The sequence below is a fragment of the Scheffersomyces xylosifermentans genome, assembly GCF_036884685.1.
Source record: "Scheffersomyces xylosifermentans strain CBS 12540 chromosome Unknown RJT20scaffold_3, whole genome shotgun sequence".
Lineage (NCBI taxonomy): Eukaryota > Fungi > Ascomycota > Pichiomycetes > Serinales > Debaryomycetaceae > Scheffersomyces > Scheffersomyces xylosifermentans.
Window position 1 is genome coordinate 712861 of NW_027042941.1, and position 27904 is coordinate 740764.

Here is a 27904-nt window from a genome sequence, read left to right on the forward strand (position 1 = left end):
CAAATGTTTATTCCTTCGAAATGTATATTTCTACTCTTAATTTATGAGCCGTCACTCCAGACGTCTCAGCATCATAACGTGCTTGATTTCCTGTTTCATATTTGTGCTGAAGCCCATTACAACTTCAGAAGGTTGCTGTTTGATTGAACTAAATGCTTGTACTTTTACTTCACGCTCTGCTGCTTTAATATTTTATGTCCTTGTTGGGTAGCCTATGTATTTCTATATAATGTCCAAATTTTTTTGAGCCTTCGCTTATCAATGTTAGTAATGCATATTCTGTTCAAGACTTCCAATTGTAGTTAGCTCATACACCCATAGGTGGATACAGAAGCTACGTTAAAACTAACCTATGAAATATAAAACTTAACTACGGATTTCAAGGTGACAGCTAGTATTCCTAGACCAATCTTCCTAGACTATCCTCTTCCACATTCTTTCCATAAACAATAAATATCCCACCGACATCTATTCCTACTCATAGTTCTCCATAACTGTCCTTAACTCTCCTTAACTCTCATTAACTCTCATTAACTCTCTGTGTTTGCTCCACACGGCACTAAAATCGTTTTTTCGCATCTAAATTCTTATCGCATAATTTTTTGCGACTGAAAAATAGATTTCATTATGACTAATTCCTTTCCTTTCCTTTCTTTTCTGGATTAACAAGTTAAAGATACAAGGTCAGTATGAGTGAACTGCTAGATCCGGGGGACCCAGATCCCCCGCAAGTACTTGAGAATGCAACAGAGTATCAAGAAGAAAAAAGAGCTCTAGCACCGCTGACTGAGAAGACCGCTGAGATTGTTGTTCCAGATGGGTCCGGTTCAGAGAACGAGAGATCCCATCAACAGAACATAAGCAGCGATTCGGCAGAGGACGCAGAGACAGATAAAGAAGAAAAGAAAGAGGAGGAGTTTCTTCAAGATGAAGAAATAAAGTCAGATTTAAAGGAAGAAACAGAAGCAGAAACTGAAAACGATGTTTCTATCGATGAAATAGACGAGGTAGACCTTGAGCAGCAGTCTTCTCCAGACAACTATGATTCAGACGATTTAGATGACTCGGACAACGAAGACTTTAATGACGGAACCCTTTCGTCTACTATTATTAGAGAGATCCAAGACGGAACTTATGTCTGTCTTGTTTGCACTGGTGAAATCGACCTGGACTCCAAAATATGGTCCTGTGAGAGTTGTTACCGTGTATACGATCTTGACTGTATCAAGGATTGGGCTCAAAGAGGCTCTTCTACTGACAAGACAAGCAAAGAATGGCGGTGTCCAGCTTGTAATGTTGCCACGAAGAAGATTCCATCGCGGTTTACTTGTTGGTGTGGTAAAGTACAAAATCCTCAGCCATCCCTAATTCCATTCAGTTGTGGAAATTCTTGTAACAGCAAGTACGAGGGATGCATCCACTCGTGTAGTTCAATATGTCATCCTGGAGCTCATCCTATGTGTGGAGCTATGGGCCCATTAATGAAATGTCAATGTGGTAAAGAAGCAAGACAATTGCCGTGCTTGATCACTCCTTATAAGAAAGGATGGGAATGTGAGACTCCGTGTGGAGTCACAGTATGTGACTTGGGTCATGACTGTAAACGAGGATGTCACTCTGGATTCTGCGGAGTTTGTGAAGAAACCTTAACCATAAAATGCTACTGTGGCAAGGAGAACTTGACCTTGAAGTGCCACGAAAAGACTTTAATGAGTTGCCAGGGTTTAGATTGTGATGGTCAATCTTCGTGGATTGGTGGTGGAACATGCAAGCAAAAGTCCAGAGTTTACTACAATTGTAAAATACACTTTGATGATTTAGATTGTCAACCGCTTCCACTAGAAACAAAGATTTGTAAACTCGATCCGTCACAAATTGCTACATGCTACTGTGGTAAAACACATGTGGAAGCCCAAGGTAGAACGAAGTGTACAGACCCGATTCCCGAATGTAATTCTCGCTGTGATAAGTTGTTAGCATGTGGATGTCGTTGTTTGCTTAAATGCCACCCTGGTGAATGTGAGTGTTTCGCTAAAAAAGATATAAAGTGCTCTTGTGGTCACGAAGTGTTCACTGTCCGGTGCAAGTTTATCCAGGATGGCTATGTTCCTCGATGTAAGCATAAGTGCTCAGTATTGTTAAGTTGCCGTAAGCATTACCATCGTGAGCAATGTTGCCCTTCAGAGCAAGAAGCTTTGGAACGTGAAAGACAAAAGAAGAAGGCTATTAGAAATAACACCCGCTCTAATTTCAATGACGAGGTAATGACCATGGAGCCTGTTCATATTTGTACTAGAACCTGTAACAGGTTGAAACCATGTGGCCAGCATTATTGTGAAGCATTGTGCCACAGCGGCCCTTGTGGAGTGTGTTTGGAATCCACTAATGATGATTTAATATGTAATTGTGGTAAGACAAGCATCCCTGCTCCTGTTAGATGTGGAACAAAACTCGTTTGCCACGAGCAGTGTATTAGACCTACCCAATGTGGACATCGCAGAGAGCCACATGAGTGCCATGATGACTCCGTCAGTTGTCCGAAGTGCACAGCACTTGTCGCTAAAACATGTAACTGTGGTCTCAAGTCAGATATTCCAGGAATTCTATGTTCACAAGAGAATGTCTCTTGCGGTAATATTTGTACTGTTCCAAAACAATGTGGCCATCCATGTTTACGGTCTTGCTCATCAAAATGTACCAAAGAAAATATTCACAATAGCTCAGCTCTTTGCCTGGCATATTGTAAAAAGGTTAGAAAGAACTGTCCCCATTTGTGTCAATTGAAGTGTCACGCCAATAAAGTTGGAAAGAGCCCCAACTGTGATATTACTCGTTGTACTGAACTAGTATCTGTAACCTGTGAGTGTGGTAGAATCAAGAAGAAAATTCCATGTGGCAGCACTGTTGAAAACACTTCCTCTATTGGTTCCACGCTCGAATGTGATGAAGAATGTGACAAGGCCAAAAGAGATGCTGAACTACGTGCCGCTTTCAACGTGGAAAGCACTCAAGATGATCTTATAAAGGAAGAGATTCCTTATTCTGAGTTGGTTTTATCCACCTACGAAGCTCAACCGACTTGGTGTTCTAGGATTGAGAATATCATGCGACTGTTTGTCGAAGACTACCACCACCAACTTGACAATGGTGTGAAATCTCCAAAGAGAACTTATCATTTCCCTGCAATGACTTCGCCTCAAAGAGCTTTTATCCATGAGCTTGGAGAAGCCCTTAAATTGTATGTTGAATCTCAGGATAAAGAGCCTAAACGTTCTGTGTTTATTGTCATTACCAGAGTAACTCAACTACCTGAAATGACCGTAGGAAGGGCGATCATCCATAAGAAGGAACTAATTAATGAAGCCAATAAAGCATCTGAGATAAAACAGAAAGATATCGAACTGCATTATTATAACGCTATTGTAATTCAAGATGTCTTTTTTGGAATTGTCAAAGATGACTTGGAGAGAGAATTATCAAATTACGTAAATGGATCACATGTGAAGTATCCAGTCTTCCAGTGGATCAAGGATTCCACCTTCGTGTTCTATTCTGAAGCATCTTTCCAGAATATTTCACTTGAAGAAGAAAACGAATTGTACTTGTTGGCAAAGACCTTTCGCAAGGTTGTTCGTGAGAAATCTTTAGCTTTCGACTGCAAATTATGCTATATTGATGACGAAGCAGCATATATTTTAAAAATTGAAGGAACATCGAGCACACCTTCTAGAGAACCCACACCTCATCCATTGAGTAGACACTCAAATGGATTTGAAGTTCTCAATGATGATAGTGCCCAAATAGAAGCGTAAAGAAGCTTCAGCATTAGATATGCATTATTTATATTTATTATATTCTAAAATTACTGTACATTATCAATATTAGTTTCTATTATGCATCTTTTTGGTTAAATGAACATAGGAGCTTAACCACTATACAGCTCAATGCTTCTCTTCGGAAGCTACCTCATTTGTATTCTGTTCTTCCCCATTCTTGTCATTTCCGTCGCCTGTAGTACTTTCGCCATCTTCTACCTTTTTATGTGTTCTCTTTCTTCTGGGCTTTTTCTCACCGGATTCTCCCTTGGCTGCGGTGGTCTTTTGCTCGGTTTTCTTTTTCTTTACACTCAAGGGATTAGGGCCCTTTGGACCTTTTCTCTTCTTAGATTGTGGGTTTTCTTCTCCTTTTTCATTCTTTTCTTCTTCGTCATTTGCAACACCTGCGTACTTGGCATCATTCAAGCCTTTCGTTAATTTCTTCCTCTCAAAGATCTCAGTAGCTCTGGCAGTAGCTTGTGACATAGGCTCCATAACCATAACAGATCTGTTCATAAAAATAAGAGGAACTCCGGGAACTCTTCTCAACTTGATTCTCAAGTCATAATTCTGGCCAGCAACCACATATCTATGCTTGTTCTCTCCTTTAATGTCTACAATGGATAGAACACATTCCACGGGATCGATTGCTTCACGATGGTTACAACGACGTCTTTCGAACTTCTTCGCGATATCTATCGCACTCTGATTCTTAGAGTCATACAAGGCTTGCATGCAACATTGTGTTATCATAGGCTTTGTTTCGCCTTGAATTGTTCTGTTCAAACCTTTCACTATATCAAACGATGCCTTCTCACAGTTTAGCACTATTTCACTATCCACTATGGTCTGGAATGGTTCTCTGAACTTGAAAGTGTGGAGATACACATTCATCTGTCTCTTGTATGCTTTGGCCCTCTTTTGCCTCATCTTGCTTATACGGTTATGCTATTGTTAGAAAGAACCATCATTGATAATCTTCTATATGAGATGAGACAACTCTAAATATAAAATTTCAGCAGACTGCACATAGACCAAATTGCAAAATATGGATACTTAGGCTTGTTGGTTATTATATATTGTTAGTTCTATTCAGATTCTAATTTATATTCTATAAGTCTATAAAGATTGTTTTCTAGTGCCCTTGACAACAATTGGTATCATTCCGCCTGTGGGGATGGTAAATTTTCTGTGTCCGATTACTGTGATGAAGGACCTTATTGTGCCAGCATGTGAAGTGATGGAGATTACGGAGCCATCATCTTGGTCAAAAAGCCTCTGTAGAACACCATCGACACGGAGAAATTGCTCATGCAACGCTTCTCTCGTCTTTGAATATTTTTCTGCCAATTCGTCAGTTCCTGGGAAGTCTGAATCGAAATCGAGCTGTGGATAATTCTTCTCAAGCTGCGACTTCAGTAACCTCTGGTGGCATAGATGAATACCAATTGTTTCTCTTAAATCCTCAATGACAAGGGGTCTTGGTATTGGCTTCCCTTCCCAAGTAAGCTGAAGTGTATCTATCGACCTCAGTAATGGGGAAACATAGAATTTTGAGGGAAGGGGTGCTCCCTTTGAAAGCTGCGAACTCCACACCTGGCAGTTCTCTTTGGCTTGTGCTTTCCCAAGATCAGTCAATTTGGCATCGGGACCCCAGGTTACCTCCCCATCGGTACCTAAATAGCGCCACTTGCTAAACCATTCTTCTTTAGGATATCTCTGAGAGGCAATGTTATGCCAGCCTTGGCCATGGCGTGCCAAAAAGAGCAATTTGTACTGTACGTTTTCTGGGGCGGTACTATTCAAGGAAGCCAATTCGTCAATGATCTGATCCCAAGGTTTTAATATACCAAAGTCTTCGGATGCATAGTTGAACGCCATATCGTTGGTTTCCTCGGATGTCTGTCTGAAGAACCCCCGGACAGGCTCAAAATCCCATGGTAATGGTGATGGAAAGTTGGCCTTTGAAGTGCTCAGGTTTTTCAACTTATCCCTACTCTCGTAATAGAGTTCATCTTGGTCAAGATCTTCGTGTGCGTCAGCATGATCTCTTACGTTCGGAACCAACAAGGACATTGTTGGTATTAGCTTTTCAGAATAGGTGGATGCTTATATAAATTGTGATTTTTCACTCTCTGATTACACACAAACAGGCTGCTTAGATTGATCTACAACGCGGTCCTTCATATATAAACAACATCCGTAATAATAGAAGTATCTGAGTCATTTCGGTGCTGTCTCTCTTGCTGCTATTGCATTTGTAGAATGGAGCACATATACAGTGTTGAAATATTATAAAGTGCTGAAATATTTTTCAAAAGTTAACTTTGAACTGAAGTAGCCATGATGCCTCTGGCTAGTTATGTTGCGTCTGTAACAGCTTGGAGGACTCCACGCCAAATTTTTATGAGCAAGTCATTTTTTGCATCTAGAGAGTTTATTATTTCAAAATTATATCTGATTCTCCATTGAGCATATAGGACTTTTTGAGAGGAAACTGAAGTCTCTGTGGTCACCATGGAGATTAGAGATTAATAAAAATGGATCGTGGTGAATGGGTCTCTTGAAATTCTCTTATTCCCTCGGAATTATTTATAATACACAGTGAATTTCAATCAACTACTTTATAGTTAACAAGTGGGTAACACTAGATGCGGCAGCTCACACAGGATGCCAACATTGAAGCATTTTATAAAACTTTAGGAAACATTAATGCTTCGTCATGGCTGACGGTCGTTGTTGGTGGGTGAATAGCACAGTGTCCCGTCAAGGAGGGTCTAGAACCCACATGAGATTTTCCAGTTCTTTCCGCTTAAGAGAGCGCTCGGTAGTGGCTAAACTATAATTGAGTTGTCACTTAATTAACTGCGACAATGAACAGTCAAATGGAACACATTTTTCCCAATAGTGGGTTTTAGTGGTAAGGTACAACGCTGAGCAGGCATATGCTCAATTAGCAAATACCACACAAACACTGTAACATGAGTACAGTTCTGTGTAAATGAGCACGTAACATCCGACAAACTTACCATACTAATTTATACAGAAATATATAGCATCCAAACCACTTACCATAATAATGTATACATATCAATATATAACATCCAATCACTTACTATAATATCATAGTATATATACTACCATACTATATATCCATCCACCCATAAGAAGCATCCTTCACGGACACACTTCACAGACTTCACACTTCACACACACATAACATAATATATCACAGAACACCAAACAATATACGAGTCCCGGATTGACACCTGCTTACGTAATGAACACATAACATCAACCACTCTCTTACATAACCCTCTCTCTCTCTCTATCTCTCTCTCTATCTTCATTCCTCACCCTTCTCTCACTTCTCTCACTTCTGTCACTTTCTCTCACTTCACATTTGGTCTCACTCTCCTGGTTCTTATCCACAAACGGCATTTTCTGCAGGTTCTCAACCTGTGCAGCTTGTGAATGTTGTCAATCTCGACTAAAGAAATTTTTGAGTTTACGACTTCTCTGTCTTTGACGTCATTAGTGTATTTGTAGCTTAGACGTGACTAGGTGCTAGCGTAGACAATTAAGGCAGCACTGGCAATAGGACTCCGTCAGCATAATCAACTTCTCGTTTCCTTCAATCGCTATGGCCGAAGAACTGACCAAACCGCAGGATGAGCTTCCGAAGAAACGGCCATTAGAGCCGACGCTGGAAAATGCGTCTGTCCATGACCAACATATTGAAAACGGCGAAACGGCCCCGGAGAGTGCCGAATTACATTCACAAGGAGGTGTGGACTCTGGAAAGATTGTGTCAACCAACGGTGACTACAAAAGATTAAAAATCGACACTCCAGCAACTCAAGAGGACGATACCACCATTTCTCACTTCAAAGTGGAAAAAGATATCCACAAGTTGGCACAAGAGCCTTCGAATCAAGAAACAACGGTGAAACTCGAGGAAATAGATAAAGAAAAAGTCCCAGACATAGGTAATGAATTACTAGCTGCTACAGAAGATGTCAAGGTGGCTGAATCCTCAGAAAGCCCCGTAAATAATGAGTCCCTTCCAGAGGTAGTTTCCAGCGACAAAGAAATTAAAAAACAATCAAACGGTGTCAAGGCCACCACTCCCAATATTGTGGTCGTCCCTCCGACGGTTCCACATCTATTCTATAGCCCCTTGAAAACTGGGCTCGTCTACGATGTTAGAATGAGATACCATGCTAAAATCTTCACATCTTATTTCGAATATATTGATCCCCATCCAGAAGACCCGCGTCGTATCTACAGAATTTATAAGAAACTTGCAGAGGCAGGGTTAATTCAGGATGTGTCACTTTCAGGCGTGGAAGATATCGGACCTCTAATGGTCAAGATTCCGATCAGAGAAGCCACCGCAGAGGAAATCTTGGAAGTGCACTCTGAGAGTCACCTAAAGTTCATACAATCTACAGAAACAATGACCAGGGAACGCTTGCTAGAGGAAACAGAGAAAGGAGACTCGATTTATGTCAACAATGACTCGTATCTCTCAGCTAAACTTTCTTGTGGTGGATCTATAGAGGCGTGCAAGGCTGTGGTCGAGGGCCGTGTAAAAAATTCATTGGCAATTGTAAGACCACCCGGACACCATGCTGAGCCAGACACACCTGGTGGATTCTGTCTTTTCAGCAATGTAGCAGTTGCAGCAAAGAACATTTTGAAGTCCTATCCCGAGTCGGTTCGTAAGATTGTGATAGTGGACTGGGATATCCACCACGGTAATGGTACACAAAAATCATTCTACGATGACCCTAGAGTACTTTACATATCACTCCATTGCTATGACAATGGTCGTTTCTATCCAGGTACGAAGTATGGTAACTCTGATCAAGTTGGAGAAAATCAAGGTGAAGGGTTCAACATAAATATACCATGGAGAAGTCAGGGAATGCATGACGGGGATTACATTTATGCATTTAATAAAGTGATTATTCCTGTAATTCTCGAATTTGATCCTGATCTCGTGATTGTCAGTTCTGGTTTCGATGCAGCTGATGGTGATATCATCGGTGGATGTCATGTAACTCCGGCTGGTTACGGGTATATGACCCATTTACTTAAAGGTGTTGCTAAGGGAAAACTTGCTGTCATATTGGAAGGTGGGTACAACTTGGATTCTATAAGCAAAAGCGCCCTCGGTGTTGCAAAAGTTCTAGTTGGTGAACCACCCGAGAATACCATATCTGAACAACCTCACTTGGAAACCATCGAAGTCGTTGATGAAGTGGTGAAGATCCAGTCCAAGTACTGGAAATCATTGCGCCATGGCATCCCTAGTGCGTCTTTTGATGACGTGTACGATTTGGCTGGAGACGGAAACGGTTACCAATTAGTCAATATAGCAGATCCTGTCAGAGCCAACCAGTACAATGATCTCTTCAACAAATACTCGTTTGTAAACATACCGATAATATCAAATTCTACTGAAAACGGAGAAAAAAACGGAGTTTTCACAACAGATTTACCTTCTCACTTGGATGATATTATCATTGCCAGCCCGGATGTTCATGATTGCTCGGTTATTGTTATTACTATTCATGATCCTCCTGAGATTTGGGCGAACATTAATCCTCTTAATGGAAACATAGAAGGCAATTCATCTGTGATATTGGAACACCCTTTGGTACAGATAATGGAAAAGATGAATAAGGAAATTGGTGGCAGCGAGTCAAAGGAGAAAGTTGGATATATTGACATCAATGTGCCCTCTTTCCAATTGCCGATTCCTGTAGGCTCTGCCTCCTCCCAGGCCTCTACGTACAATCCAACATTCTTCGCGCAAGAACTCTTGTTATACATCTGGGATAATTACTTGGCTTATTTTTCACAGTTGAAGAAGTTGGTTTTTGTAGGCTTTGGTGACGCATATCAGGCAATTGTTCATTTGTACGGTAAGCGTCCTTCACAAGAGATTAAAGACCTCGTCAAGGGAACTGTTGTATTCGTGAATAGATCCAACTTGAAGGCCTTAATTCCAGTCATGGACGAATCTATGGTTGATTGGTATTATCAAAACTCTGTCATTTTTACCAGTTGCTTGAACCCATGTTGGGTAAGTCTGAATGGAACTGCAAGAACCAGTTATGGGCCAGCCGAGGCGAACAATACTGAGGATAGCAGTAAGAGACCGAGAAGGAAGTTTGGGAGAGTGTTAAAGGCATCTGTCGACGGTTTATATGATATCATTAATGAGAGATTTGACGAGGGAGTGGATTTCATTTTGGACTCTATTGAGGAGTACTCTAGCAGCGATAGCAGCAACTAGTGGAACTATCAATTATGGACTAATTGTTTGTACGATTATCTTATATACTGTATTATACACCTTATTTAAAGAAACATTAATGTATAAGAGACTAAACTCATGGACGAATTACAACATCTACTTATACTCCGCTTAGTATTATTTAGAGGGAAAAGACTATAGATGGACATTTATACATAACTGGGAAATCGTTTGGAAAACAGTTCTTCGAGATCATCAACGTCAGGAAGTGAGATATCGCTCGAGTTACTTAGTCTTCGTTCTGGCTTTGGATCAGAACTCTTTAAGTATGTTGGCTTCTTGGGTTTTGGTGGCGGACCCTTTGATGACTTTTTAAGTGCGTGTTTCGTTACAACAACTGCTGGAAGGTGCTTTTCTGACTTCGGAGCATGCGAAGACAAACTGAATGGTACCTTGGGTGGTCCATGTTTGCGTGAACTATGAGAGCTATGGCTGTTACCGCTTGTCATCTTGATGCTGCTGTGATTGCTATTAGCGGATTTGTGCGTCCTCTTGGGGATCGTTATTTCCTCTACAGATGACCTAGACGACGTAGACGATAGCTCTGCATTTATAGCCTCAATATCTTCAGAGGCCTTCGAATCGGTATACTTACCGTATCCCAGTGCAGTCTTTTGAACAGACTCTTTACTTTTATTCAACATTTGTACTCTCTTTTGGATTGATAATTTTTTGGGCTGTTTGTCTTCTGGAACACGCAAGTAGTCCTCTTGTGTTTCCGCACTGACTCTTCTATTACCGTTTCCTCCAGTCAAAATCTTCTTTATGCTTTGCCTTTTGCTTAGCTTGTTACCATTTCCGCCTGTATTGTTTGGGCTCTGTGTGCCATTATATGAGTTGTTTCCAGTGCTTATCTTGCGGAAGTGACCAAAAGCAGCCTTTATACTACCTCCTGTATCGTTTCGAGAAGTTTCTTCCTTAGATCTCAAGAACTCAAGTGTGTCCAGCTTGTTGCTTTCAAAGCTTCTTCTACCAACGGTAACACTTTCATTTCCACTCAACTGGCTCTGTATATAATCCTTGATGGCAGATGTGGACTTGTTGGCATGTTTATATACATTTTCGTCCGCAAAGACACTCAATGGGCGGTTGTTACTACCAGAGTAGCCCATGTCCGTTGTGTGAGGAGGAATGTATGTTGATTTTGGTCTCGGAATTGGGCCACCTCTTCCTGAAGATGACAGCAATAATTTAGACTTATCAATTGATGCAAAAGGATCAGGGGATTTAGAAGAGCTCATATTGAAGGCTGATTGAACTTTGACTGATACAGGTTTAACAAGTAATTCATCGTCTTTCTTTGCTCTGACAGGGATTGAAGAAATAATTGGACCTTCTTCACTGCTACTATTTGAGCTGTTGGCACTATTGCTGAAGCTGATACGCATGTGCTCCTTAACGCTATACGGAATAACATCTGGTACAACAGTATCTCCTCTCATAGAGACTATTTCTCCGAGCAATTGAATAGCATTTGGTCTTCTTCTTGGATCTGGTCTAAGGCAGCACTTGATGATGTTCTTCATACGGTGTGAGAACATCAGCCCTGGAGCATCCCGGAATCTAAGGGTCTGGGAACAATTTAAAATCAGTTGTTCCATTTCTTGAAGAGAACCATGGTTAGGCAGCTCGAAAGGAGTGGTGTAGTAGCATAATTTGTAGAGAAAGCAACCAAGAGCCCAAATATCCAGTTTGTCATCAATCGGAAAGCCTTTGGTGAGGTCTATCATCTCTGGTGCTCTATATTGAGGTGTTGTATGCTGCATGATATCCTCTCGTATTGTCAGAATTTCAGCTGCTGTTTTGGGTGCTGGTATATAAGGAACAGCGGAACCAAAGTCACAGAGCTTGTATACTCCATCTCTATCGATGAGAACGTTTTCTATCTTGATGTCTCTATGGATAAGTGGTGGTCTAAGGTTGTGACACATAGCAACACCTATTGTTACCTGGTACATGATGTCAATGATCTCTTTCTCGGTGAGTTTGTTCACCAAACGAGTATTCATGTAATCGATAAGCCCATTATTCTCACAGTATTCCATGAGTAAGAACACCTCATACTGTTGTTCTTTCGAGTTGGCGCTGCCGTTAACACTACTGCCCATCCGCAGAGCATGAGAATCGATATACGATACTATGTGCTTGTTTCCCCGTAACCGTCTCATTGAGTCGACTTCCATTCTGAGAAGACTCAACTGCCACTTGGATGGAACTGCCACTCTCTTGAGACAGGCCAAGTTCAGGCCTCGAAAAGCCGGCTCAATGTTACATGTGTAGACATGAGCGAAACCTCCTTCAGAGATGTACTTGATGATTGTGATAGAATGTGACCCAACAGTGAGCTTAGTCCCAGGCTGATAAGCGTTGGGAGGCGGCACAGGCATTGCTGGAGATAGTTTATCTTGCTGCTTCTGCTCCCGAGACTCGAATTGGTTCTGACTTATGAAGGTGGCTATGGACAACTGCTGAGTAGTGAAGGTGGTTGATCAATTTGGTTGTGTGTTACACATCGAAGTCACGAGATCACTCACGTGCAATATTTGAGATGCTGCGGAGAGTATATTTGCAGCTAAGTGAGTGGGGGGAATGGGGTTGAGTTGTCTTTGATATATATCCTGAAAAGTTGAGAGTTAAAGTAATAGGTCCGACTCTTTCGATGACTGGAAGAATGTATCTATAACTTTTCATGATTCAGACTTCGTTTTGTACGAGAAGGAAATGGGTTTAGTTATTGTGCATGTCATCGTTAGATTATAAGCAGTTGTGAGCCCAGAGACCTCGTAATTTCGTGGCTAGTAGGAAAGAGATAGAAAGTAAATTGAAAAGTAAGTCTCAGATTGCTATGAGATAGAAGAGCACATCAGGTTTGGAATCTGCTGCAGAAATTATCAGTTTGCTGTTGCTTTCCATCTTTTCTTGTCATAGTTGTTAGCGATATTCATCATTTTTCGCACCCATTATTGGAGAAATAGTCATGATGCATAGCTAACGCTGAATATACGACACGTAAAATAGAGCTTTGGCCATTCAATATGTGAATACTATAGACTACAGTTGGCTTTTTAGTTGTAGAGTTGACACATCTTATACAAGAAAAGGCACGCACATCTTTCCTTTTCACAATGATACCACAATGATATATGAAATCTCTAAAAATTCTTATACATTGACGTCATTGGCTGCCCCATATTATTATCATTACTGCACAAAACAATTGAGAACACCACGTGAGACTTATATGCAAGCACATCAGAAAGGGTATAGTAATGTAACCCATAAATTTAAAAGGATGACACCATTAGTTTCAATTCCCAAGTTCGATATATTTGCCTTAATGAATGAAATATAGCAACAATGACAGAATTCTTTGAATTAAATACCCCCAAAAATCTAGATATCATCTCAGACTTACGGTTCTCACCGCTGACTCAAAACCATGCTATAGTGTCCACATGGTCCAACCAAATCTTACTATACGATTGCACTGGCGTATTAGAAAATCCCGACAGTCCACCTAGCACCAAGCCAATTCATGAGTTTAAGACCGAAGAAACTCCCTTGTGCATGCTTTATACGGGACCTAATTCCGCCTATGCTGGCTTCCTAGATGGTAGTATCAGGCAACTTGACTTTGAGAACATCAAGATTAACAGCCAGGAGAATTTGGCAGCAGCAACCTCAGACGAGGAAATTGGAAACGGAATAAACAATTTGGCCGTAGTGAAAAATCAGGAAAACCTTATTGCATCTACTTCTTTTAATGGGAAGTTGCAACTCATAGATACCCGCCAAAGAAAGCCTATCCTAGTGAACCAATCGGAAGACAATCCTCATAGAAAGATCTTTACTATGGATACAAGTAAAGCTTATTTGACGTTAGGATTGAACGCAAATCACATTGAAATCTATGATTACCGGAATTTGAGAGTTCCATTTGAAAAGAGAGAAGTAGGACTAAAGTATCAAATTAAGGATTTAAAATGTTTCCCTGACAATGAGGGTTTTGCCTTATCCACGATAGACGGAAGAGTCTCTATAGAGTATTTCGACTCTACACCAGAAGTCCAAGAGTCAAAGAGATTTACATTCAAGTGTCACCGGTCACACGATAAAGTAACAGGAGCCGATCTAGTCTATCCGGTGAATTCTATTGCATTTAACAAGCAGTATGGAACTCTTTTCACGGCAGGCTCCGATGGTTCTCTCTGTTTGTGGGACTGCGAGAAGAGAAAGAGGATGAGGATGTATCCGAAATTCTTGTCAGACGAGGAGGAACACGAGAGCATTGCTAAGGTGGAGGTGAACTATAATGACCAACTTATCGGAATAGCTACAAGCGATGATAACTACAACCGCCGGAGACGTTTATCCGAGAGCCAGAGCCTGAGGCAGCCCAGTAAGGTATATGTCAAGGTTCTTGGCAGTAATGAGTGTGCTCCTAAGAGATGAACGAGATGCTTCATTTGGAAAGTCGAAGAGGTGGATTGCATAAATTAGTCGCCGCTAATGCAGATGTTATTGCGCTAGGCACGTCCAAAAGCCGGTAGCTGTAGTGACGTGGTTGGCTGACAGAAATCATACTGGACGCAAAATATCCCCTGGAAGTTGGTAGATCGCTTTGGTAAGCCGAGTAACGCGAAAAGAACCACAGTAAAATTTATATATTAGCTAATGCTAGCTACAACAGGCTAGTGACAGGTAAGTCGTGTAGGTCATGAATATATATTATTTTACAAGTGTTGTAAAAAATCGTTACGATTTTGAACCAAGCCCCATAAAGGATCACCGACATAGAAAATCATTATTGTCACTATAAACCATAATATTATTGTCTGTCTCATTCTCTTGCCTTAACTATGACTAAAACTGCCACTTTTCCGTGATTTGCAGTCACCGGAAAAAAGCTTGAGAGCGGAAAATAGAAGGGTAACGGATTTCGAGATATTTCATGCAAAAAAGCTATTTGTATTTAGTAAAGAAGTTCTGCAATTCTGTTTTGGTTCTTTCGAGATACATAGCACGGATTCACCCCCAGATAGCTAGCAAAAAGGCCGTTGTTGATTTGGTTTTGGCCTCATCTAGTCTAGTTACTTGCATTAAGCGTCCGCGTTGTACCGATAGCGATCTCGCCTAAGCAGCATGCCATCTTTCCTTCAAGAGTCGCAGATCTTCGTTTCCTGGCTCTCAACGGTCGGTGTGACGATGTCACCAAAAATCACGGTGTCAGACTTGCGTAAGGACCACCAGGGACGTGGAGTAGTCGCTGTCGAGGACATTGAAGCTAACGAGGATATATTTACCATCCCTCGTTCTGCCATTATCAACGTATCTAACTGTTCATTGATTGAGGATAAACCTCATCTCTCACAAAAATTATTAAAACTTAGTCAGTGGGAATCGCTAGTGGTAGTTCTACTTTACGAGTTAAAGGTCAAAAATAATGACAGTAAGTGGCTACCATACTTCAACGTCTTGCCCATCAAAGACACAGACAATTACTTTTTTAACCAATTAGTACACTGGTCGGATGAAGATTTATCAGCATTGGAGCCATCACTAATCCTCGAAAGAGTAGGCAAAGATGTTAGCACACAAATGTTCAATAGATTGTACCCAAAAATAATTGTGGAGAGATTAGGATTGCACGAGTTGAAAGGAGTCACAATAGAAGAATTCTTCTCCGTCGCATCACTTATAATGTCTTACTCATTTGATGTAGAGAGACCAGCTAGCCTCGAAGAAAAGTTGCAAGCAGAAGACCAAGAAGAAGACAACGAAGAAGAGCATAAAATCAAGAGCAACGAAGAGTACCCAAGCGAAGATGATGATGAAGATGAAGATAAAGTTGATGAAGACGAGCTCCTTAACGGTGGATTTTTCAAATCGATGGTGCCTCTCGCAGATACTTTAAACGCCGACACCACACTTCATAATGCAAGTTTAACATATTCGGAAAGTGGCCTTATAATGAGAAGTATAAAGCCAATAAAAAAAGGCGAACAAGTATACAATAGTTACTTCGATCACCCAAATAGTGAAATTTTGAGAAGATACGGATACGTCGAAACTCAGGGTTCGCTGCATGACTTCGCAGAGATACCATTGGCTATAGTGAGGAGCATTTTCAGCAAAGAGTACTCTGTATCAACTGAATTCCTCGATGAAATTTTTCAAATACTTAATGAGATAGTTATTGCTGACGATGAGGATGGCGAACTGGCTGAAATAGTATTAGACTCATATGATTGTTTCAAGACGAGAGAGGTAATTTTAGAATTCGTGTTCATCATTCAAGTTCTTACAATTATTCTCGCTATAAACGAAAAAGAGAAAATATCTTCATGGAACCATGAGGAGATGTACAAGATGGTGCACCGTGTTTTCCAGAAATGCTACCAGCTTGTAGAGTCAAAGAAACTTACAAACAAATTCAAAGCCAATTTCGAAAAAATCTTAAAAGAAAGGCTCAAAGCATATCCACAAATTGCATCCGAACCATATACAAAAGAGATGGCTTTCAGCAGGGCTCAGATGGCTGAAGTGGTTCTTAAATCAGAATATCAATCGCTTAAGAATTGTTTGGAGATAGATGAGACATTTAAGAATGGTCCAATGGGAACCTATAAGTTCATAGAGGACGAAAAATTAATAAGAAACATAATGAAGAAAAGAGCACCAGAAGACAGTGATAAGGACAACAAAAAGAGAAAGCTCTAGTTAGGATTTCCCATTTTAAAGACGAAGAGAATGTATTATAGTAACATAGAAAAGACTCCTTTTTAAAAATTCTACAACGTCAAAGGATTCTCAAAAAGCATAATAAAATTGTATTAGTGAACTGAATAATTAAAAACCATCCTATCCGTAGGATTGAAAATCTCTTAAAGTATTTTGATAAAAAATAATAAAGGTAGATGTATTAGGACTTCTGCAACTTCGATCTGTGATGTATGGAAAAAAATTGAGTGGATCATTCGCTATCCATTGCCATTTCGCTTCTTGCTGAAAACATTGGCGAGGAACTGCCGCTTTCGGAAGACACTGAAGTGCTGTTCCTACTAACCAGTTCTATATCTTCCAACTTTTTAACCACTAATTGTCTAGGTCGCAAAACCTGAAAGCCTTCTGCACTTGCTACAGGTTCTTTCTTCTTCCCGAATAACTTGGAAGTAGCCATTCTGGCCCGTTTGAGGAGCATACCTACCCGTTCAGTTGACTGTTGCAGTTGGGCTCCCGTTGCTGTGCTTTCAGATTTCTTTGTGGGTCCCCAGTTCGGCCTTGAATCCCATAAAGCTTTAACTTCTGGATCGATTGAGTCATCGACGAAGTACTTTTTGTATATTTGATCTCCTTCACGAACCGAATAATCATTAAGTTCCTTTCTCATATCGGAAAAATGCTGTTGTTTCGTGAAGGATTGCATGTCGCTTTCAGAAACCAAGAGGGACTGATCTTCACTCGTGGATTCAATTTCCGCTAACTGAGCTGGCTCGGTGACCTTGTTCAAAAGTGTTTTATCAGATAGCTCGCGATTAAGTTTCACCTTCTCAGAAATATGGTATCTTTCATTGAATATCTTTTCTAATTGCTCTTCATTTCTTGCACGGTAGTAGAATTTCTCATCATCTTCTTCGTCCCCAAGACTGAGATCATCCAATGGCTTGACCTTGGAGGGGCTATACGGCGAACTAGCTAACGTGTCCATGTTATCCTCGACTGGTACGCTGTTCTTCTTGAGAAGATTTAGTAAAGGAAATCCAAGTTTTAGGTCCCCGCTTGTTATATGCTTGTTGTTGCCTCCATTGGTCGACTTAATATTGCCAAAAAGTAAAGAATCTCTCTTTGCCTCTCCAGTTCTTTCCTTTTGCTTTGCTTCCATCTCTGCTCCTAGTAAATTATTGACTGGTTGATATTCAAACTCACGGTTGAAGTTATCCAAACTGTCAACACGCTCTTGCATGACCAATTTCTTTAGCTGCTTGCTTTCGTGCCTGCGCTTAATAATCGAAATCACCATCTTCCCAAAACTATAGAACAATTGCATTAGAAAGATGATCGCTACCACTAAGTGCATAATTAGCTGGACATATGCAACATACGTCCTGGAAGCTTCGCTTAATTGAAGCGGCTTTATGTATGGTATACATAGGACTGTAACAAGAAATCTTGCGACGGGTAGCAACCACTTCAGCGACTTCCATGTTATTTTGACAAAATATGGCCGGATACTAAAGAGGAATGCTAAGTCCAAGAATTCAAGAATTATTAAGCAAGTAACTTGAATCGATCCATGCTCCTGTAACAAACCTATGACCAACAGCTTCAGTAGAAGCGACCATAGGTCGAAGATGACGTAGTATACTTTGTTCGGGTGATAATGGTTATAGAAAAATGACCATAGTAAAATTGTTTTGATTGAAGTATAAAGACGCGAAGTCTTTTTATTCCTGACTAGTTTGAAATTCCTAAACCAAATTAGATAGTTGACCACGAAGTAGATGGCTAAGCCAATCCACACTGTAAACAAGATCAGTCCCATTACAATGCTTACCAGGGATACGCTCCCCGATTTCATGTGGCCAGTAATAGTTGCGTTGGTATAGTTGCTTGCGAACAGGCCATCAAAAACGGTAGCATTGATTTGAGTGTCAGTAAACATCGTTTTGTCGTACGCCGGCAGTACGAATAATTGCTCGTACGATGTTGAGTTTGAAAAAGCATCCTTGGTTAATTGCTTGTGCGACGGGTATTGCTTACTTTTGTTGTTGATATCGCCAGCACTAGCAAACATGAACGAGGTTAATATAAGGAATGGCAAGCCGAAAATGATCATAAATGCATCTAGAATTTGCCCAAGAATAAAATAAAGGTTCTTTCGAAATGTAAAGTGGAATTGCGGCTCATGAACCGGTGTTTCATACAATTTGAGTTTATCTCTTAATTTGGAATGCCGCATCAACCGTGAAAGAAATATCTTTATGACAAGAAAGATTTCCTGTAGTACTATCACTATGGAGACAACAATGAGAAAACAAAGAATGAAATTCGGCCAATTCTCAATGATGGACTTGTCCGTTGTGAGTAAAGTCAAGCTTTTCAATCCACCGGTGTTCATAGTCACATATATGTTGTCCAGTCTAGTAACATGTCTGGCAGCGCTTCGGTTCACAATGGGAACACCTAGCAACGCACACCACCTAATCTGACCTATTAATGGCTGATAGAAGCCAGGATATTGAAGGTCTAGGCCGCCAATGAAAAGTGCAAATTGAAGGTAGAGGATGATGCCAGGAACAGTCGCATCTAGCTGCTTTAAAAGCTGCTCATTGCAAATGGTTGATGCCTTGAAAAGAAAAGGGTTGGAAGATTCTTGGAAGGACGAGTACACAATGATAAGGATATTTAAAAGTGCCACGACCACTAAGAAAATTAAAATTCCAAGAAGGAGAACCCCTGAGACACTATCTGGCTGTACAGGAGTGACATATGCTTTACTACATCCGATCACCGAAGAGCCCTGCTTATTAGATATCACCGAAAAGCGTACTGAGTACGAACCCAAACGGTGAAAATGTTGTGAAATGTCTGCTTCATAGTAGATTGCAATTGAGTCATTGACATATAATGGACATTGTACCAATTGCCCTGTTGAGTTTGAGAAGATTTGTTGGATTGTTGTATTATCGGATGCAAAATAATCCGACTCATTTGAGGCAACGACAAAAGCCGATTGCAATTTATCTGATGTATCAGAGGTGTCTTCATCACGCTTGACGACGTTGACTTGAAATGAGAGTTCATTTTCATTAGTCTGAACATTAGAGACATGATGTCTATGCCCCTTCTCATATTGGTGATTATTATACTCTTTTATATTACTTGGGTGATGAATGCCATTATTTTTGCGGAGCTCCTGTAAATCATCCTCTTCCTCATCGAAGTTCCCAATCCTTTCTTCTTCTTCGTCATCTTCGTAAAAAAGATGTCTCCGTGCATTTATGGTTTCATTGAACTTATCGCTTGCAGGTATGAAATCAGGAGAGTCAGTTGGACCTGATTCAATCTGACTAGAAACGGGACGTGGGAATCTGGGTCCATTTCTGTAGTCAGTTGTATTTTTAACCGAAATGATATCACAGAACCGCCTGTTTTCATTGATGAAGGTTCTTCCCATAAAGTCAATTTCCACGTGAAATGTAGTATATCTGTTGGTAGTGTAGTTAACATCTGCTATCATTATATCGGTGCTTGAGATATTATTAATGGATGTAACCTTCAGGTTTATGAAGAATTTGAGTTTCTGGTGTTCCTCGTCCAATGCAGCATCAATAACGAATGGTGCCAAAAGGAACCCGTTCTCGACTAGGTTACACCCCTGTGTTTCTACAAATGCAGCACAAGTCAGTCGTAGTAGCGATAGTATCACTATAAATTGAAATATTCGTATTACTGAGGACATTGTATGCGTTGTATGTGATTAGGTATGCGATGTAGCGAGATGGAATGGAGTGCTACTGTAAGACGAGTTATGTTTATAAGACTCTGTTGAACGGCGGATTCAATTCTTGCTGCATAGGGTCTGCAATAGTAGTTCTGGTATAGAGATGATCTCTTTCAGTCGTAGAATGGGTATTATGACTCTTATTGGTCTTCGAGGTGTATGAAATGTGTCAGTCAATAACAGTGGGAATGGAATCCGGACGAGCAAATGAATGGCCGATATTACCAAGCAGATTTTGGGAGAGGATAGTCCTATTGAGCTATGGTTGTCCCCTTTAAGACTTTTTGGTTCCTGAAAAACTAATTTGACAGCCAAGGAAACTCCTTTTAAGGGTTCAATCGGAGCCGATCAGGTTTAACAGATTTTTGGGAGTCTTCCTATTTCAGGGATAGACGTATTTTACCACAACGGAACGACGACTTCTCCTTAATTGAGAGGCTTGCTTGCTTATGTTCTGTTGGTGTTCACTTCGTCGTTTACCCAGTTCTTTTCACGTCAAATGCACCCTGCGTCCACTAGGAAGAACGAGCTGATAGTAGCTCTGGTGATGGGAAACAGAGAACGGCGGCAACGGAGCTATTGAAGTAGCAAAAGTGACACTGACTATGATAGAACTATGATAGAGAGACTAGCAGGAAGAAGTACAAACAACGACAACAACAACAACAACCACCTCAATATGTCGTGTCTATACGAAGAGAAATACTGTTCACAGAAAACAACTCCACCTTGTCACTCTTTTATCACTACTACAGCTTGTGTGAAGTTTATCTCTTTTCCCAGTGCGAAAGTTTGGGGCTGAGAAAGGAAAAAGAGGTGAGTTATAGTGAGAAAGAGTGTGAGTGAGAGAAAAAGGCAGAGAGAGGGTGACTGTGTGAGAGCGTGAGTGCGTGTGTGTGATATGTGATGTGTGTAAGCACGAGAGTTGGAGAGCGTGAGTGATTATTTGGAGACAAACTAATGGGGTATGAGGCGCAGAGAGTGGTGCAACTAGTTGTTGTTTGTGGATTAGGAATGTCGGTTGAGGCAGCAGAGGTGGTGTAGAACGGGGTGAAAGAGACCGAATTGAAAAGTGGTTTAGTTAACTCATGCTAAATAGCATGATCTACATCAGTGTGTGATACGAATAACTATTACAGTAAAGTGGATGATACCATGCAGCAACATTAGTGATGGGTGCGTAAGGTGAAACTTGTATTCTGTACGCACGCAGATCCCCAATACCGTTGGGGTAAAAATCTGGGTTTCTAGTGAGACGTGTATAGTAGTGCAATTCCAATATGGGGTGGAGGTGTACAAATATGTGCCTGAACAGTTGGGTGTTGGGATTCTTACCAGCTGTATTCTTGCCATTACCATTCGATAAGCTTTCATGGGAAAATGTGTCTATTGTATGATATACCGTAGTCTCTATAATCAATACCTCCGAGAAAAAAATGACACAAAGGACAAAAAGGGTTATCTAAGCCATGTAGCCACGAAAGTTTCCGTGTTGCTCGTTCTGAATAGCCTATTTGCGAATACAGTGCATATACATGCTCAGATACGAGTTAGTAATGGATTCTGTAAAAGCAAGAATTACCGCGTTGCATGAAAGTGTATTTACCAAAGGGAGCGACTTGGTGACTAAGTGAGCCCGCTCCTGATTTCAATCCGTGATTCATATCCCTTCAGAGCGTCGATAGTTCCCAGGGTGGATAGCATTATCTGTAACTGCTTGAATGAACCGCCTGACTTTTGACTGATATAAAAATGTGAGATATTCGATAAGAATCCAGTATGGAATCTATTCCTTGCCATTTTAATTAGTTTAGTGCAAATAGGGTTGAGAAAATGGAATAAAAGAGAAATTGCAGTTACACGTTTCGTTCACATTTAGCATCCCTTTCGGCAATACAGCGGAATTCAATCAAATACTCTGGCAACCACAATGACCTCTTTAGTTCATCTAATTTATTAACCTTAAAAATGCTGTGTGAACCATAGATAGGAATGGTGCAGTATCTGATAATTGCACCCAAACTGCAGAAAGGGACATTAAACATTAATACACAGAACTTCACAGTAACATCTATCAAGTGGTTGTTCAGTAAAGTTTCAGCTAGCCTCATAATTCAATAGATAGATTATCGGATTCTGTGCCAATAGAGATTATATTGTATAATAACTAGTTATTCCAGTGAACTATAGGACATTGGAGAACATATGGGAAAAATCACGTGCCAGATCACGTGAAAGAAAATTCTGCACTAATTTTTGAATATGTGGTCGACGAATGTTTGCAAATTTCTATAGTTACAGCGGTTTTAGCTCAGTTGGGAGAGCGTCAGACTGAAGAGATTCAGTCACAGTTAATCTGAAGGTCCTGTGTTCGATCCACAGAAATCGCATTGTTTTTTTGAACATCGAATTGGTTCTGTTTTTTACTTCTACTTTTCACAGTGAATAGTACTAGTAAGAAAGCCCAACTTTGGAATAAATGGAAAAGTCACGTGATGAAATTCTTCTCTTAATGAAGAATTGTATTACGGGACTACACAGCTACTACAGTTCGTTACCTTGAGTTGTTTCTTCCTTTAATATTATATTGATACTGAATAATACCTTGATGTGATTGGACCGAGAATAGAAAGAATATTTGTTGAATTCATACTACTTCTATTCCATTCTGGATATATACAAAATGCAGTTTGACCACTATAGCGGAATAAGATGAATAAAGCTGGCAGTCTATTTACAAGAGCCCGAGCTGCAAGTGCTAATGCTTTGTTCCCTGGAACTATCTTCAGCTCAGTGGTCCTACTTTTCTCCTTTCCTTTTCCTCTTATGCATGAAATTTCGTTAATCGTTGACCTTACCTCTCAATTTAGGGTATAACCTTGAGGCATGGTAGTTAATTGTACTCAAACGATCAGACTCAGGTTTGTGAGTCTCCATACAGCTCTTCAAGTCTGTCTCGAAAGCAGCACATTGCAAAGCGCCTTCTCCGTTGGAAGCCCAACAGTTCAACAAGGAGGACATTAAGACAAAGCACTGGTTGGTGGCTTTAGAAACAACCGGTTTTCTAATTTTTAACCTTGGCAAAGGTGGTAGGTTCTTGGGTGGCGGACCCACTTTTTTGTAAGCCATTATAAGTGTTTAAGTATAACTATCAGTAGTCTTTAAAGAACTATGGAGTCTTAACTTCCCATTTTGAATTCGATATTCAGAATTTTTCATTCCAAAACTTGAGACTCGCACGACTCGGAAATTGTATGGGTTCCACGATTTGCTACCAGTCGTAAATTGTGTGTCTCTTCTTGGTATCTATTTTGTTATCTACGTTTGTATTAATGTACATTTAATGATACTTACGATTTAAAATCATTTTGGAAAAAAGAAGGAAGGAATTTAAACAACTTCTCCCTTCTTGTACTTTAAGGATAAGCTGACATCAACAAATGGCTCTACTCGGGCTTATGTCATAGGATAGCTCACTGAGGTTGTATGGTCTGCATATTATTGTGTTATACAGAGGGCGATTAACATGGTCAAACATTAACTTCCTAATTGATTGCATCGATTGTTCATTAACTGAAAACAAGCTATGTAGGTGCTAAATTATAAATAAAATAAATACCGAGGATTCGCCAATGTTTCTACTAAGGGAGATATTTCTTATATAGTCTCCGTTTGTGATGATTGTGTTTATGATTATGATTGTGATGATGATGATGATGATGATGAATTTTGCTATTTTCAATTCATATGATTTGTTACTTGTCCCCTTTTCTCCTCTAAATTGACGTGCAAAGCACGAGCACCCACAATAACACTTCTAATATATCTCTCAATACTGGATTCTCAAAGACGATTTGGCAACTTAATCATTCACTCGTCTTCAATATTCAATTAAGTTGTCAAATTTCTTCCACTTGATCATTAATGCTCCTCTTCTCAATACAGTCTTCCTATTACTGTTGTCCCTATCCAAACGCTTAACTCTATTATTTAACCAATATACCCTCTTGAAGCAGTTCGATCCGTTAAGATACGGACTGTACACTAAGGCTTCATACCCACCTTTAATTACCAAGGGCTTGAACAATTTGAGAAGCTTGAATTTGATGACATGCCCGATGTTTTGAATCATTCTCTTCATAAATTTATTCATATCCCGGTCATTATAGTACTTCACGCGGAATAACGTATCAATCTGATCCTCCAAGTTAATCAAGAATATTTTGAAAAGATGATTCCTGAGGCTCTTGCGCTGTTTTATAGAAGCAAGTACAGCCGAATAATTTGGAATCATTGAAAACTCCTTGAGGTTGTAATTTATAATAAGGAGGGATGACGAGTTGAGCGAGTTAGTCGAGTGAGTTTCGCACAACTTGAATTGATTGTGCTTGAGCTCTTGGTTACTGTAGAGAAGGAAACGTGAATTTAAGGATGACTTCATAAATGCTTCGATTTCATGCTGTAATGATTTTTTCATAAGAAGAACTTCATTTTCAATGCGGATAACAATGTCGTTGTGGAGGTCAAGAGAATTGTAGTTATCGACGGAGTCAATGAGAATGGAGTTTTTGGGGATCTCAAGTTGATGATATATATTATTCAAGAACTGATTGATCTGTTCTGGTTTCGACAATTCCGTATTGTTATTGTTGCTATTGCTGTTGCCGTTGAAGCCACTAATATCACTAATATTGCTTATATTGCTTTTAATGGTCTTCTTAGGGTCCACATTTGTTGAGTTCTCGTCCATTTCAATAAAATCCAAGTCTCTTTTATGAATAGGTATTTTTGTTCTGTACATTTGGAGATCTTCCACGAACTCCTGGGGATAACAACGATCTTCCAATCTATGCTTTCCAGATCTGAGAGGGAAGCCTGTAATGCTGCGGTCAAATCCCACGACGTTATATGGTAGATTGAAAAGGTTCTCATTATAGAGATATGCCCCGGGAGCTAAAGAAAGGTTATCAATCTCCTTCCTTCTTAATAGTTTGAATTTCTTAGAAATTCCATTAAATTGTTGTATGAGCACGTTAATTGGATCGTCGTAGCGGCGTAAATAGCGCTTGAAATATTTGAACTGAACTGTCTTGTCATTGTCAAGCTTTCCCAACTTGTCATAGATAGACTCAATTTTCTTGAGCTGCTCCGGATTGAAAAGATCAAGTTCGTCCGGAAGACTACGGATGAGTTCCTTTCTATTGAGAAAGTGATGGGAATTGAACGAGAAGAGCTGACGGCCCTGATCGAGGTTCTGTTGGATATGAAGGTCATCTGCTGACATGTGCGACACGGAGTCATAGAGGTCGTTAAGGCGGGAAAGGTTGTGCTGTTGCTCCGATGCGTATGATGGAGGGAGGGTGTTGTCTGATTCCTTTGTTGGTGACGTTGTTGAGGATTTACTGTTCGTGCTCTCTGCGTTATTATTTGGTGATGCAATAGTTTCTGAATTTGTGGTTTCGGCATTTGATGGCTTCGTTGTCACTACTGGAGGTATTGAAGATGACTGTGTGACATTAGCAGTAGATCCCGTACTGGTGTTCTGGCTGCTGAGTAGGGTCTGCTCCAGAGGTTGTGGTTCTACATGCTCAGTTTTTATCTCCGACTCCTCGTCCGACTTGATATTGCCTTTCTGCAATGAAAGCCCCAAATTTTTGAGTAGTTGCTTGGACTTCTCGTCTTTGAGAGCTGTGGAGGAGATTGAGAATGATCGATACGAGTATGCCGAAGTTCTGGTGTAGAACGATGTTCTTAGACTCGATAGTAGCCTCATAGTGTTAGTCGTAGACGCTGTGAAATGTATGAGATAGCCGTTGCAAGTTTAAATATGCCAACAAACGAACCCGCCAAATGTCTACTAAACACTGGTCTGTAAATTAATCTCGCCTTACCCACAAGATTGTCATAGGCAGATAAAAAAGGCTGATAATAAAAACGTGAGATCCCGATCTTTGAGGGTGCACGACCTTTGCTTAACTATGAGGGAAAGAGGGAATGAACGAGTGAGTCAGTAAAGTGAGAGTGAAGTTTGGAGTTAAGTCTCAGTTAGTAAGTGAGATCTTTGATCGGAGGAAAAAAAATGAGTGAGGGATAAAAAAAAGTGTGGGTCGGGGGATGAACTGTATGGAGTACATCGGCTGAACTATGGAAGAATGTAGGCGAAGGAGATAGGATAGCAAGGAAGCATTCTTTTTCTGTTGAAGTTTCAATACTTAGCTTACTATATGGGCAAAGATGCGGGAATTCGGAAATAGGCAATTGTACAAGGTGAAAGTGCGCGAAAAGTTGTGTTGAACGAGTTGAAATGGCATGGTTCCTGTGGTGTTAGCGTTAAAATGGATGCTCTCCTGATAGTTCTCTTCAGTGGTGCATATACCTTTGATTCGTTCTCCGAATACGGGGACATGATATTTATTGGAAAGCTACGAGACAAATGGTTGGACATTTAAAGTTGAAAAATTGGCTAATAGTGAATTATGTGCCCAGCTCACTTTTGGCCCCCAGCCTCAGTTTTTTTTTCCTTTCTCCTTGATTATTGGAAGTTAGGTGATATCTTTTTGATCTACTAACGAATGTTCTACTAACAAGAAATCCAATCATCTGTTTTTACGACCCCACATTTTCTCACGTGATTACAAATGAGATTGCAAACTTGGATATAATTGCAACACTTGGATCGAAGTCGCTAATATTGAAAAGAAAGGTTGACTATAGGCTCACAAGGAAGTGGACAGGATAGTTAGATATGTTTGAATTTTGCAATGTGATGTTTTTCTATTTTCTACGAGAAGGAGAAGAAGAAGAAAGAGATTATATAAAATTGCTGACAGCGATGACCGAGGAGACCTTCTAAATACCAATTGTTATGAGACTTTTACACATAACTTAGATTTTACTTGATTCTGATTTTTTCCTGTGATCTAGCAGCTTGGTAACATCTCAGAGGTTCTCATCATTTTGTTTAAGTTTTAATAATATGCCATTTTAGAGCGTGCTGCAAGTTTCGCTGAGGACGTGGTAAGCCTCCGACATCAGTGAATCATGGTACAGAATGAAATCACACAATGGTAAGGGAAATAATCCATAATAGCAGCAAGGGAGAACGTGTTGAAATTTTGCAACGGGCTATACAAATTCATATAGCACAACCCTTCGAAGCATGCTTGCAATTAACTGCACATTTGTAAAACATAGATCTAGAATGCAATTTCACCTATTCGCAAACATTTACTTTCACTGACTCCTTCTTTCACTCCT

General features: G+C 40.2%; 9 protein-coding genes and 1 non-coding gene across 10 annotated transcripts; 5 read left to right on the top strand and 5 right to left on the bottom strand. All coding sequences in view use genetic code 12, as the record gives it.

The window, feature by feature from the left end:
- Positions 1–668: 668 nt before the first annotated feature.
- Positions 669–3841, top strand: RJT20DRAFT_126924 (uncharacterized protein). The gene has a single exon (XM_064916866.1). It carries the CDS (start codon positions 690–692, stop codon positions 3810–3812), a length of 3123 nt encoding a protein of 1040 aa, XP_064774929.1. The 5' UTR covers positions 669–689; the 3' UTR covers positions 3813–3841.
- On the bottom strand, positions 3842–4834 carry RJT20DRAFT_126925 (rRNA-binding ribosome biosynthesis protein). Its single transcript, XM_064916867.1, has one exon. The coding sequence runs from the start codon at positions 4743–4745 to the stop codon at positions 3942–3944; it is 804 nt and encodes a 267-aa protein (XP_064774930.1). The 5' UTR covers positions 4746–4834; the 3' UTR covers positions 3842–3941.
- A 100-nt stretch (positions 4835–4934) lies between these two features.
- RJT20DRAFT_1445 (uncharacterized protein) lies at positions 4935–5891 on the bottom strand (the record flags this gene model as incomplete). The annotated part of the gene is made up of 1 exon (XM_064918736.1): positions 4935–5891. The coding sequence occupies one exon, from the start codon at positions 5889–5891 to the stop codon at positions 4935–4937; it is 957 nt and encodes a 318-aa protein (XP_064774931.1).
- A 1433-nt stretch (positions 5892–7324) lies between these two features.
- HDA1 (histone deacetylase) lies at positions 7325–10230 on the top strand. The gene has a single exon (XM_064916868.1). The coding sequence runs from the start codon at positions 7459–7461 to the stop codon at positions 10120–10122; it is 2664 nt and encodes an 887-aa protein (XP_064774932.1). The 5' UTR covers positions 7325–7458; the 3' UTR covers positions 10123–10230.
- On the bottom strand, positions 10231–12586 carry PRK1 (serine/threonine protein kinase). Its single transcript, XM_064916869.1, has one exon. The coding sequence runs from the start codon at positions 12528–12530 to the stop codon at positions 10293–10295; it is 2238 nt and encodes a 745-aa protein (XP_064774933.1). The 5' UTR covers positions 12531–12586; the 3' UTR covers positions 10231–10292.
- A 760-nt stretch (positions 12587–13346) lies between these two features.
- Positions 13347–14869, top strand: BUB3 (Bub3p). Its single transcript, XM_064916870.1, has one exon. The coding sequence runs from the start codon at positions 13501–13503 to the stop codon at positions 14593–14595; it is 1095 nt and encodes a 364-aa protein (XP_064774934.1). The 5' UTR covers positions 13347–13500; the 3' UTR covers positions 14596–14869.
- RMS1 (ribosomal lysine N-methyltransferase) lies at positions 14869–16964 on the top strand. The gene has a single exon (XM_064916871.1). It carries the CDS (start codon positions 15286–15288, stop codon positions 16861–16863), a length of 1578 nt encoding a protein of 525 aa, XP_064774935.1. The 5' UTR covers positions 14869–15285; the 3' UTR covers positions 16864–16964.
- Positions 16965–20605, bottom strand: RJT20DRAFT_116732 (uncharacterized protein; the record flags this gene model as incomplete). The annotated part of the gene is made up of 3 exons (XM_064915843.1): positions 16965–17875; positions 18050–19887; positions 20026–20605. The coding sequence occupies 3 exons, from the start codon at positions 20603–20605 to the stop codon at positions 17117–17119; spliced, it is 3177 nt and encodes a 1058-aa protein (XP_064774936.1). The 3' UTR covers positions 16965–17116.
- A 2342-nt stretch (positions 20606–22947) lies between these two features.
- On the top strand, positions 22948–23037 carry RJT20DRAFT_t50. Its single transcript has one exon. It is a non-coding gene; the product is annotated as a tRNA-Phe (tRNA).
- A 1114-nt stretch (positions 23038–24151) lies between these two features.
- On the bottom strand, positions 24152–26643 carry RJT20DRAFT_35021 (uncharacterized protein). Its single transcript, XM_064919799.1, has one exon. It carries the CDS (start codon positions 26418–26420, stop codon positions 24528–24530), a length of 1893 nt encoding a protein of 630 aa, XP_064774937.1. The 5' UTR covers positions 26421–26643; the 3' UTR covers positions 24152–24527.
- Between the last annotated feature and the right edge of the window lie 1261 nt (positions 26644–27904).